At 55.1% G+C, this 10,477-nt stretch overlaps 1 protein-coding gene across 1 annotated transcript; it reads left to right on the forward strand.

The window, feature by feature from the left end:
- Positions 1-136: 136 nt before the first annotated feature.
- LOC112105378 (cytochrome b ascorbate-dependent protein 3) lies at positions 137-10,225 on the forward strand. The gene is made up of 6 exons (XM_024198153.1): positions 137-185; positions 7,433-7,639; positions 7,730-7,938; positions 8,063-8,217; positions 8,908-9,064; positions 9,634-10,225. The coding sequence occupies exons 2-6, from the start codon at positions 7,456-7,458 to the stop codon at positions 9,646-9,648; spliced, it is 720 nt and encodes a 239-aa protein (XP_024053921.1). The 5' UTR covers positions 137-185; positions 7,433-7,455; the 3' UTR covers positions 9,649-10,225.
- The last annotated feature ends 252 nt before the right edge of the window (positions 10,226-10,477 follow it).

Here is a 10,477-nt window from a genome sequence, read left to right on the forward strand (position 1 = left end):
ACGGCGAAGACTCCATTTCCCAGAGTGCCGCGGGGGCGGGCGCGACCCGGAGGTGTCTGGCGCGGGGGCGTGGCTGTAAGGGGGAGGCGAGCCGACCGCGCGGCTGCTCATGGTGAGTCGCGGGGGGTCCGCGGACCCTTGGAACTACCGCTCCCAGCGTGCACCGCGGCGGGGCCGGAGGAGAGGTGCGAGCTGGACGCAGGGGAGGGGTCAGAGGACCAGTCCAAGGGGCAATGGGGTGCGCTGCTGTGGGGCAGCAGGTGACCTGGTGACTCCTCCCCCAGTCCAGTGTCATGGCCCAGCAGCACTCCCTTGGCACAGGGCCCCAGTTCCCCAGCCGGGCCTGGCTTTGACCCTTGGGTGGAGGTGCGAGGGGCTGGCCTGGCTGCAGGGAGCCCTGGCTCTAGGGTGACCAGATGTCCTGATTTTGGGGGCTTTTTCTTATATAGGCTCCTATTACCCTCCCACCCTGTCCCGATTTTTCACACTTGCTCTCTTGTTACCCTACCCGGCTCACTGGTGCCCCAAGGCCCACTTTTCATGGTGTGTTGGCCCCAGGCCTGCCCTCAGGGGACTGTGCGGATCCTGGGGACCTGGCATGCTAAAGGGGTTGCTCACAGGGGGCTAGTTACAGGCTGGGGGATAGGCACCCCTGTATCGCCAATGCCTTGCTCTGAATCCTGCCCTGTTAAATGGTGCCAGCTCACCCCTTTGTTGTGAGTCTCATGATTCTTAGTGTTCGCTCGTAAGGCCTCAGCTGCTGGAGATTGCACAAGAATCAGCCCTTTTGAGTTAAGTAAGTTTCTAGCCGTCATGGTTGCAGAGAAAATCTGGAAATTGTGACCCTGCATGCTCTCGGAGACTCATACAGCACGCGGGAAATACAGTGAGCCTCGCATTCATTCACTTCATTTCTTGACCTCTTCCATTTACACAGACCCAGAGGTGCCCATGATTCTTTGCCACTCCTTTGGGTCCATGACTTGGGTTTGTAGGTCTAGGACTCGAAGTTCCAGCCCTTTTGTCAAACTTCTCTTGATTGACTCTGTTGTATCATTGGTCTTCCATGCCATTTCTTGCTGTCCTCTCTCTCCTGTGCTTTCTTTGCTGGTCGTTCTAACGAGCTCTGGTGCTCTCCTGCCTATCTCTCATTGAGAGTCCCAAGTTCAACTTCCCCCTAACTTCTTCCCTGTGTGCTCTGTCTACTCTCTGCTTGCCTGCCATTCTTCTCACTATAGTATTTTCTGCTACCTATATCTTTTGTTTTCTCTTCCATCTCTGTAAGACCCACTGTTTCCAAACTAGAGCAGGCAGGGACAAATGCAGGCAGCATACACTTTTCCTTGTAGCTTGTTAGTTAATTGCCACTCCCACAGTACTCCTGCCACTTTTTTCACTGTGGCCCATGCACATTGGGTGCTTTCCCTCTCCCCACCCTCCAGTGGTACTAAGTGTATTTCCCAAGTACACAAATTCTTCTGATTCAGCATCTCTCCTGAAACTTCTATCAAGAGCCTTGCCTACTTGCACAACTTCAGTTATCTTTATGTTTACCTTCAAACACAGAGGCCCACTCTCATAGGATATTTACTAATTCCTCTTTGCTGTCAACCAAAAGGGCCAGGTCACCAGCATACGTTAGTTTTCTCTGTGTCTCCACAGACTTGGTTCTGCTACTAATTAACTCCATAACTAGGATGAAGAGAAGTGGACTCAGCATACCGCCTTGTCTCAATCTGATTGTCACTTCAAAATTCTGAAATTGCATGTATAGTTTTCACCTTAGCTGTTGACCCTTGATACAGCTCGTTTATCATCTCCACTTCTTGAACACCCCTGCCCATCTATCTCAATACTGCAAACACCAGCTCCCATGGAACCAAGTCATACACTTTCTCCAGATCAATAAATGCTACATAGTAGTTATGCCCTCCACTTATCATTCTTCTAAACTTCTGTCTCATTGAAAATATTGTGTCTATTGACTCCTTCCCTTCCTAAAGCCATGTTGCTTCTCTCCTATATTCTCCTCCACCTTGCACCTCATCCTTGCCTTCAAAATTCTCTCCAGGACTTTGAGGCTGACTTAACAAGGTGATGCTGTGATAGCAGTTCAGATCAAACATTTGCATCACCTTTACCCTTCCAGAGCGGCACAATCAACCCTATTCTCCAGTCATCTGGTATCCTAGCTTGATCCCAGCAAACTCTGAGTAATCTGTGATGCCACTTTACTCCAGTATCTCCAACTACCTTGATCATACCAACAATTATTTCATCTTCTCCAAATGCTTTACCATTCTTCATCCTATTCAGTCTCTTCTATACTTTTGGAGGCTTCCTCAAAATTATCAGCAGTGCTTGCACTTGCAACTCTCTTCTCATTTAACAGCCTTTAGAAATATTTGTTCCATAGCTCCTACAACTTGTTTGGGGCTAGTTACCACCACACAGTACCTATCCTTCACATATGAAGATTTCTTCATTTCTTGTGCTTTAGTGTTCCTCTTTTTTTTTTTTTTTTTTGCCAACCCAAAAACCGATTTCCTGCCATCATCTTCCTGCAGCTAATTCCTCTTTAGCCTCCATTCTTGCCTTAGCAACTGCCTTTGTAGCCTTCTTTGGCCTGTTTGTGTGCATTTTTTGATGGTCTCATTATCATGACCTGCTCTCTCAAGCTCCTTTGAGTCATTCATTTTTTTGTTTCTCTTGCACTTCAGATTTCTCCCACCAGCTTGTTCTCCCCAAATTTATTTATTTATTTATTTATTTTAAAAAGGCCTTATGATTTTTTAAGGTGCAATCATGATTTTTTAGGACTGGACCTGTAACTTTTGGATGCTTGGAGTTGGTGCTATTGTGTGAGACTGGACACGGGACTGGGATTTCTGTCCTTTTGAAATCCTCTCAGCATCTCTGGAGCATCCTCTCCCGAAGGGTTTGGGTTGGAATTGCTCTATTTGGGTGGGGGGCAGCAGGAGTCCTGCTGATCCTCCCTCAGGCTTTGTGGGTTTAGCAGGGGGCTGGGAACCAGCAGCTCCTGGGTATAATAGACAATATGTTTGTACAGCACTTTCCCTCCAGCTCTCTCAAAGTGCTTTATGCATTCCAGCCCTTCCTGGGCAACAGGCAAGCATCACAATCCCCATTTTTCTGGTGAGGAAGATGAGGCTGAGGGGCTACAGAGTGAGTCGGGGCAGAGCCGTTGGTGCAAATGATCACGAGTGCTACAGCTGTGCATGACGCTGATTGGTCCCTGCCGAGAGGTACTTACTGTTTTGTCCGATTGCTTAGCAGTTTTATCTAACCTCTCAATGCACAAACACATTGAGATCCTGACTAGGAAATGGTGCTCTTCACATACATGCTGAAGACCATTATTGCAGAAGCTCCAATCAGAATCCGGTGTCCTATTGTGCTGAGCACTGGATGCAAGTAAGAGGGCGTAAAACTTGTCTTAAAGAGCTTTCAACTCCTAGACTCCTTTCCTGATCTCCGGCATTTTAACTGCTGACCATCCAGCAGGCAGGATTCCTGTGGCTGCAGATATTAAACTCTGTATCACCGCATGGTTAGTCCATGTGTGCTCATCTGCATAAACCACAGTGGATAGGACTGAAGGTCCCTGCATCTGCAGACATGTGAGAGGAATGACACTAGACTGGGATACACAAAGTGAGGCCCAGGGCCTATTGGAGTTTGCAGCCACCCACTCCTAGAGATCATTGGGAGGCTGTAGTGTTCACTGCTGGTAATCTAACCCATGAGCAGCTCTTTTCCTCCCTTGAGGTGGCTGGGTGTATTTTTGGTGGAGGATGCAGATCTCTAAGCAAATGAGATGCCACCCTCCAGTTCCTGAGAACTTGCTGGTGTGCACTTAGTCATAGGGTTGGCGTAACCCTGTGTGGAGAGTCTGTCCCATTGCAGAGAGACGTCTCTCCTGATGGCGTCAGCTCAGCACAAGGCCAGACTGGGAGTGCTGTAGGGAAGTGTTACAAGTTACTTGATTCCACACAGGGCTACCAGGGTGAAATATAATGGCCTACGTGTGACCTTAAGAACCCCTCAGCGCCACTTGACACAGGGTTACAAGAATATCCTGGTGCGTATAGGTGGGCAAGGTAATATCTTTTATTAGCAGAGGTGAAAGTAACACTCAACACTTACCAGTACGGGGGCCGGTGCCTCGGTGGAAGGGGCGGGGCTAGGGTTCAGCGTCCCCCAGTCAGCCCGTCCGTGCTGCCTGGCCCGCACCGCCCAGGGCTCCAGCGGTGATTTAAAGGGCCGGGGCTCCGGTCACTGCTGCTGTGCTAGCGGCCGGAGCCCTGGGTCCTTTTAAATTGCTGGTCCCAGGGCAGCTGCTCCTTTTGCGCCCCCCCCCCATCGGTGGCCCGGGGGGGCAAAAGGGGCAATGACGTTAAAGCGCTGCCGTGGCAAAGGACCCTGCTTAAAGTGTTGCCGCGGCAGCGCTTTAACGTCGACTGCTACGAGCCAGTACCGGCAGCCACTTTTTACCGGTAGGCCGTACCAGTCCATACCGGCTTACTTTCACCCGTTTATTTGATTAATTTCTGCTGGTGAAAGAGACAAGCTTTCGAGCTACACTGAGCTCTTCTTCAGGTCTGGGTTTTCTGTTGGACACAGGCATGTCTAGTCACCTGTCTGCTGATGTCTAAATCAAGCAGTGTAAGCTGACACAGTGGAAACCCACAGTCACAGAGTCAACAGGGGGATATGACAACAACAGGATAGCAAAACACAGGACAATAAGCCCCAGGGGTTATGCTGACTCGGGGTACAAACAGTGAACTCTGGGGAAGGCAAGGAAGACGCCCCTTTGTCCTGCACCTAGGAAGTAATTGGGCAGTGCGGTTACTTTCATGAAAACGGGATCACAGCCTTGCCTGAAATGCTGCGAAGGATGTTTGGGTGAGATATAAAGTCTTTAGATGGAAGGTTAGCCTGCTCAGTTTAGTCTCTAGGAATCATGTTATGATTTTATTTTATATGTAACCCTTTTGTTTCCATCATCCTTATTCATGATCTCTTGAATCTTGAGTAGTTTATCATCCTTATTTCCACTATAAATATATCTCAGTGCTGTGGTATTAGACCAGGAGCTGATCCGGAGCTGGTGTGAGCGCTGTTCCCGTGGGGACAGTAGAGCTGGTATTACTGTGGGTGTTCAGTGGAGAAGAGGCTGGATATCATAGGGGAAGCTTCGAAGGGGCCCGGGGACTGGGGTGCACCGATTGTTAACTTGTAAGGCAAAGTGAGGACTGGCCTAGCCCAGCGGAGATGGTTTTGGTGGCTAACAGGCTGGCGGTGTCAGGGGGCTATCACCCAGTTAAAGCACAAGCAAGGCTCCCTGTGGCTGGCAGCTAGAGGTGACTCAGTCCTGGGCGCCCCAAGAACGGTCACCCAGTGTTCCACAGGAGGTCAGACTAGATCAGGGGTTCTCAAACTGGGGGTTGGGACCCCTCAGGGGGTCACAAGGTTATTACATGGAGGGTCGCGAGCTGTCAGCCTCCGCCCTAAACCCTGCTTTGCCTCCTGCATTTATAATGGTGTTAAATATATTTAAAAGTGTTTTTAATTTATAAGGGGGGGGGTCGCACTCAGAGGCTTGCTATGTGAAAGGAGTCACCAGTAGACTAGATGTACCACCACTGGACTAGATGATCTAATAATCTCTTCTGGCTTTAAAGACTCAATCTCAGGTGGGGGTACAGGAACAGCATAGTGGGGTACTGTCAGAAATAGGGTGCAGAGTTGGGGAGGGCCCTGTGATGGGAATAGCAGGGGGTGCTGCAGGGCAGGATTGAGCATTGGGTGAGCGAGGCAGGGGGATCAGCCCCACTCCCATGTATGATGTCCCTCCCCCGAGCTCTCTACTGTTGGTCTCAAGTGCCTTTAGCTCTATGCTCCTCCCCCTCCCGGTGCCTGTGCAGTGCTGATCTGAAAGCAGAAGTTGGGAGGATCTCATGACCCGCTGCCTCCCCACAGGAAGTGCCAAGCACAGGTGCAGCCGTCAGGGTGGCAGGCAGGAGGCTCGGTGACTGTGACGAGGGCCCTTCCTTTCTCTCTGGGCGCTGGGGGAGTGGGTGGTGTTTTGGAGGATCTGAAACCCCTGGGCTGAAGGTAGCTCCCTCTCTGTGGCTGATCAGGTTGTGTTTTCCACCTGGGAAGGCTGCTGGGCTCTGCTTGTGCTTCTGGTGCCAGCTGGTGATCTGGCCAGCCCATTGTGGATACTCGTGGCAGCTGGTGGGAGAGCCTTCGGTGCTGCGGGGGCTGGGTCCATGTCATGCTGATTGCTGGCGCGTGGGCACAGCATCCCCAAAGCCCAGCTCCTGGCTGTTGGGTTTGACTGGCTCAGCACAGGTCTTCAGAGTGTGAGCGCTGCAGGGCAGGGACTCCTTGGGGAGGAGGGGGGAGAACAGGGCTCTTCTCTACTTGGGAACCTGGGATCCCTGCTGTCCTCCAGGGGAAGGGGAGTGAAGGCTGCAGGGTGGGCAGAGGCCTCTCTTGCCCTCTGAGCTCTGGCTGCAGAGGCTTGATTATCTAAGATCATCTCTGTCTCTGAGGACTTTCCCTGCCGGCTCCCAACCAGAAGGATCCGTTCTGGTTGGGCTCAGGGCAGTTGGCTGCTCCTCCCCGCCCACCTGCAGCTTATTACTTAAGGCTGCACTTAAAGCAGCTGTTGATCCGGTCTGATTAACTCTGGGGCTCCGCCTGCTCCTGGTTCTATAACCAGCCTTCCGAGACAGGAGGGCACTGGCTGACAGGAGTTGGCAGAGGCTGGTGGAGGTCGGAGGAAGGGCTGGCGGGCAAGGGGCTGCTGGAGAGGGAAGGAGGGAAAGTGAGTGGTGGAGCCCAGTGGAGAGGCAGGGCGAGGGGCTGCTGGAGCTGGGCGGAGGGGAGGGGCAGCTGGAGCCAGGTGGGGAGGGTGGGCGGGTGAGGAGCGGGTGAGGGGCGTCCGGAGCCCGGTGGAGGGCGGGTGGGCGAGGAGCAGACGGCGCCCGGTGGAGGGGAAGGAGGGAAGGCGGGCGGGTGAGGGGTGGCTGGAGCCCGGTGGAGGGCAGATGAGGGGTGGCTGGAGAGGAGGGAGGCCGGGCGAGTGGGTGAGGGGTGGACGGAGTCCGGCGGGTGAAGGGTGGCTGGAGAGGAGGGAGGCTGAGTGGGCGGGCGAGGGTGGCCAGAGCCCAGTGGAGGGAGGACAGGCGGGCGAGTGAGGGGCGGACGGAGCCCAGCGGAGGAGAGGGAGGAAGGGCGGGTGAGGGGTGGCAGGTCAGGGAGGGAGGGAGGGCGGGCGAGAGGTAGCAGAGCCTAATGGGCTGTGCAGGGTCTGGCGTGGGGGGCAGCGATTTGCTCAGAGTGCAGCAGGGCACAGGCTGGGCAGTACAATCAGCTGGCATGGTATTTCCCCCCTCAGGTGCAGTCCCTGCTGCTGGAGTGATGCCCACCTTCCAGTTCTTGCCCTTCTCGGCCCTGCTGGGCACCCTGGGGCTCCTGTGTGTGGTGTTCACAGGGTTCTGGTCCCAGCACTGGCGCGGAGGCTTTGCCTGGGATGGCTCCACCAAGATGTTTAACTGGCACCCGGTCTTCATGGTGACGGGCATGCTGGTGCTGTATGGGGCAGGTAAGTGGGTGCTGTCCCTGGGTGGCACGTCGGGGGCTGGGACGTGGATACAAGGGTTGCTCTGAGTGTGCCGGCCTCTCTCCCCTGCAGCGGTGCTGGTGTACCGGGTGCCCAGCTCCTGGGCGGGCCCCAAGCTCCCGTGGAAGCTGCTGCACGCGGCGCTGACCCTAGCAGCCTTTGTCCTGGTCGTGCTGGGGCTCGTCGCCGTCTTCGGGTTCCACAATGCCCAGGGCACCCCCAACATGTACTCGCTGCACAGCTGGCTGGGGCTGGCAGCTGTGCTGTTCTTCTCTTGCCAGGTGGGTGCCCAGCCTCCCCCTCTGATGCCCAGCTCTGCCCTGGCTCCCCCTCTTGCTGTTGGCTGCCTGTGCCATGGCTTGATCCACTCTGTGCTCCAAACTCTTTTCTGTTCCCCCATCCTAGTGGCTCATGGGGTTCGCTGCCTTCCTGTTACCCTGGTCCCCTGCCTGGCTGCGGATCATCTACAAGCCCATTCACGTCTTCTTCGGCTCCATCATCCTCGCGCTGGCCATGGCAGCATCCATCTCCGGCATCAATGAGAAGCTCTTCTTCAGCCTGTGAGTGCCAGAGCTGGTGTGGGGTGTGTGGGCCTCCATTTGGCCGAGGGCTTCCCCCACCACTCCTAAGAGCTGGGCCAAACCAGGGTCCATCTTGCCCAGTGTCTTGTCTCTGACAGTGGCCCATACCAGAGCTTCGGGGGAGTGCACAGAACAACGCAGTGACCCACCCCTGTCTTCCACTCTTGGCTTATGTTAGTCAGAGCTCTGGAGTCACCCCAAGCATGGGTAGGGTGACCTCCCCCTACCACACATACACACTGTGTGACTGAGAGATGCCAGCAAGTGGCTGAATGGTGACAGTCCCAGAAGGGAAGATCTAAGGGCTGCGCAGGCTTGGTGCAGAGAGGATGACTAAGGGGAGACTTGGGAAGCATCCCCAGCTCTAGGTAGCTGTTCAAGAGGCTGGGGAGCTGGGTGGGAGTGGGTTGTGAAGATGACTGGGCAAGGTGCCCAGGGAAGGGCTACAACCTCCTGCCCTGGAGATGGGTTGAGGCATGGCTGGATCTCACAGGGCCCAATGGATGCTCCAGGAAGTGGGAGAGGCCCCTCCCCACCCATCTGATGGGGTGCTGGCAGGGTTTCCCCCTCCAGGGGCTCTCCAGAGGGAGCTGGGATTGTAAGGGGCGAGGGTGCTTGCACTGGTGCTGGCTCCGAATGAAGGTGGTGGCTCCATCTCTTCTCTCTCAGGACGAACAAGACGGTTCCCTACGCTAAACTCCCCCCTGAGGCCTGGTTCGCCAATTCTCTGGGGATGCTGATCTTGGTCTTTGGGTTGCTGGTGCTGTGGGCTCTTGCCATGCCGGCCTGGAAGCGCCCAGAGTCAGAGTCACTGGAGGCCCGACAGGTACCAAGTCCGCGTTGCTGGTGGCCCAGGACATGGGAACTGTGGAGGAGTAGCAGCGTGGGCAGGAGGGGATGTCGTGGGGTTGGGGATCGGGGAGGAGTTGGGCATGTGGAGTGTTGCAGTTAGGCCAGGTTTAGGGCGGATGTGGGAGGGGAAGAGTGGGTGCAATGTTCCCTCTAATATTTTACATCCATGTGCGGAATTACCTTTATGTGCATCAATATGGAGGTGATGTGTGGCGGGGGTAGGGCTGAGGGGTTTGGCGTGTGGGGAGGAGTGGTAGGGGAAGGGTGGGAGATGAGATTGGAAACATGGGCAAGAAATAACGAGTCAACTCGCCGCTGATCTGCCTGGGAAGACACCTGCTTACGTGACGAGCCAGGAAACCGGCGGCTCAGCCAGTGGGGCAGATGGGGGCAGCAGTCAGACAGGAATGTCCAGTACAGGCTGGTGGCACCGAAGGCCAGGGCGGTTTTGGAGCCACCCTGGTGGAGCAGCAATATGTGGTGCTGGAAGCGACTCAGTGCTGGGAGAGGTGGGTGCCTTGCTCATGGCCTCTTTCTCCGCAGCCCCTGCTCCATTAGGACAAGTGAAGCAGCCGCCTGGAGGAGGAGCCGCTGCCCAGACTCTCCGGTGAGAAGGGCAGCTTGATGCTCCTGCAGTTGGCGCTGAGTCATCTCCGGAGCCTGGCCAGCACGGGGCCAAGGGGTGGAGGTGCTCTCCATGCTCCCTCACCACCCGGCTGCTCTCCCGGATCCCTGGCTCTTGCCACTCCCCTGCCTTCTGCTCTGGGTTCCTGCACGTGCTGCTTCTTCCTGGGATTCACCAAGCAGCCTTGGCCCCTCTTGCCATTGTGCTGCTGTGCCTTAGGGGCCCTGGCTGACGCTACGACCTAGATCAAGTACCCTGAACTAAAATAAAATCCTGCTTTGTGGCGCTTGCCCTGGCGTCGGCTCTGCAGGAGGCGGGGCCCGGTTGTGTGTAAGGAGCCTGTGCTGGCCGCTCAGCTGTAGCAGTGTGCATGCACCTGGGGCATCAGCGTGCCAAGCTCCAGCCAGCTTCCCTTTCCCACTGCCTGCTTAGCACCCACTTCTGCTCTCTGGCGCTGTCCCCTGCTACCTTGGGAGAGTCTCTGCTAGGGCTCAGAGCTAGGGTGACCAGATGTCCTGATTTTATAGGGACAGTCCCGATTTTGGGGTCTTTTTCTTATATAGGTTCCTATTACCCCCCACTCCCTGCCCTGATTTTTCACACTTGCTGTCTGGTCACCCTACTCAGAGCATTTGCTCTCCATGGGGTTTGCTTCCAGCCCTGGTCATACTCCCTCTCCCTTGTCCCAGCTCTTTGAGTGGAGGAAGCAGTCACATTTCCTCCTGCCAGGAGAGGGCTGCAGAGCAGGAAGCTGTTGTCCAT

The sequence above is a fragment of the Terrapene carolina genome, unplaced genomic scaffold, assembly GCF_002925995.2.
Source record: "Terrapene carolina triunguis isolate 2854851 unplaced genomic scaffold, T_m_triunguis-2.0 Scaffold90, whole genome shotgun sequence".
Taxonomy (NCBI): Eukaryota; Metazoa; Chordata; order Testudines; family Emydidae; genus Terrapene; species Terrapene triunguis.